This window comes from Otolemur garnettii, unplaced genomic scaffold (assembly GCF_000181295.1).
Source record: "Otolemur garnettii isolate 467f Iridium unplaced genomic scaffold, OtoGar3 scaffold00021, whole genome shotgun sequence".
NCBI classification, from domain to species: Eukaryota; Metazoa; Chordata; class Mammalia; order Primates; family Galagidae; genus Otolemur; species Otolemur garnettii.
In genome coordinates, this window is record NW_003852416.1 from 18,448,031 (window position 1) to 18,450,150 (window position 2,120).

The 2,120-nt window shown below is 48.3% G+C and overlaps 1 protein-coding gene across 1 annotated transcript in view; it reads right to left on the minus strand.

Moving 5' to 3' along the window:
* Positions 1 to 2,120, minus strand: part of NOLC1 (nucleolar and coiled-body phosphoprotein 1) — a 17,380-nt gene that overhangs the window by 9,881 nt on the left and 5,379 nt on the right. Inside the window, exons 2-4 of the mRNA XM_023511775.1 lie at positions 1,241 to 1,296; positions 982 to 1,121; positions 749 to 879 (exon numbers count right to left, since the gene is read on the minus strand). Coding sequence (XP_023367543.1) covers positions 749 to 879; positions 982 to 1,121; positions 1,241 to 1,296 — 327 coding nt within the window. The remainder of the gene's footprint in view (positions 1 to 748; positions 880 to 981; positions 1,122 to 1,240; positions 1,297 to 2,120) is intronic.

Sequence of the window (2,120 nt, forward strand, 5' to 3'; positions counted from 1 at the left end):
TGCCTCAGCCTCCCAAGTAGCTGGGACTACAGGCGCCGGCCACAACGCCTGGCCATTTTTTGGTTGCAGCCATCATTGTTGTTTGGCGGGCCCGGGCTGCAGATTCGAACCCGCCACCTTAGGTGTATGTGGCTGGCGCTTTAGCCGCTTGAGCCACAGGTGCCGAGCCCTGATCTTGTACTCTTGTGTGTACTATGATGGTTGCCTTTTTTTTTTTTTTTTAAGAGATAGAGTCACACTTGGTAGAGTGCCATGGTGTCAGAGCTCATAGCAACCTCCAGCTCTTGGGCTTAGGTGATTCTCTTGCCTCAGCCTCCTGAGTAGCTGGGACTACAGGTGCCCGTCACAACACCTGGCTATTTTGTTGTAATTGTCATTGCTGTTTGGCAGGCCCAGGCTGGATTCGAACCTGCCAGCTCCAGTGTATGTGGCTGGCATCCTGGCCACTGAGCTATAGATGTTGAGCCAATAAAACAATCTTATTCCTGGAGCCCTAAGCAATGTCCCAGAAGAACCGAAATCCTTCAAGCCGAATGAGTGCAATTTCCTGTAGACTCTGAGTCAGACTTCAACCTCGCACATCCTTCCTGGACTTCATACTTCTACTACCTCCCTGAAAATCCCCAGATTTTTGTCTCCATAATTACCTACAGCTACCATCAAGTCTTGGTCACAGCTAGAGACTGAGATTTTAGATTTCTTTTTCCCCAGCCCTAAGCAACCCCCTTTCCTTCCCATAGTTGGAGACCTGAATAGGTTTTTTCTTTTTGTCTTTCTCTTCCTCCTCATCACTGGATTCTTCACTGCTGCTGCTCTCTGATGCTTTAGTCACAGCCTTTGCAGGATACTGAGGCAAACTGGCCCGCTTCGCAGGTACAGCTGAAAGAAAAGCACAAGTCCCATTAAGAATCAGCCATGTGACAGAGGCAGGCTAAAAATTCTTTTCCTGGAGCCACCAAGCCCATCCCCTGCCTATTTTACCAGCCTTCTTAGCTGGAGGCCCTTGAGGTTGTTCCTCCTCACTGCTGTCCTCACTGCTGTCACTGGATGAGGTCTTCTTCTTAGCTTTCTTAGTCACTGGCCCATTTGCCTGTAACTTCCTCTTTGGTGCCTTGGCAGACCTGCTAAGGCATATTAGGCTAATGTGTGGGAAATTGGGACATTCTCAAACCAAGGAACATAGCATGGACCAGCCCACCTGGGGGGAGAAAATAGGCAAAGTGAAACAAAGAATGCTTACTTGAGCCAGAAGCTATAGATGTCCAAGAGGGAAGAGGCGTTGGCATCTTGCTGTGTCTATAGAAGAAAGCACTAAGTAAGGACATTTTATCCTAGTTATTCCAGGAAAAAATCAGATTTTGTTATTCATTCATTAAATATGACCGGTTTGGTACATAACTACTAAATTTGGTATAAATGTTTCATCTTTGTAAGACTTTTCCTACTAGCAGAAATCAGGACAAAAATATTCTACTTGTGTATTTCCCAATTTTTGGTAGCAAAAATGTGGGCTCTTCCTGTAATTGGTGGCACTATCTAATCCAGGGGTCTTCAAACTCTTTTTTTGACCTTTTTTTTTTGGCTGGGGCTGGGTTTGAACCCACCACCTCCAGCATATGGGGCCGACGGCCTACTCCTTTGAGCCACAGGTGCCGCCCGGTCCTCAAACTTTTTAAACAGGAGGCCAGTTCACTGTCCCTCAGACCACTGGAGGGCCGGTCTGTGGGCCCTGGGACGAGTCGGCTGCTAAGCAGGACAGGCAGCAGCAGCAAAAACACCAGGCGGGCCGGACATATATCCTAGGCAGGTGGCATGATCTAATCCCTTGACTACCAATTTTTATTCATCAAAGCCTCAAAAAAAAATTCATTCGCAGGCCAGGCGAAGTGGCCCATGCTGGTAATCCCAACACCCTGGGAGGCCAAGGTAGGTGGATAGGCTAAGCTCAGGAGTTCAAGACGAGCCTGAAGAACACCAAGACCCCGTCTCTTTTTTTTTTTTGAGACGGAGCCTCAAGCTATCCCCCTGGGTAGAGTGTCATGGCATCACAGCTCACAGCAACCTCCAATTCCTGGGCTCAAGCGAGTCTCCTACCTCAGCCTCCCAAGTAGCTGGGACTA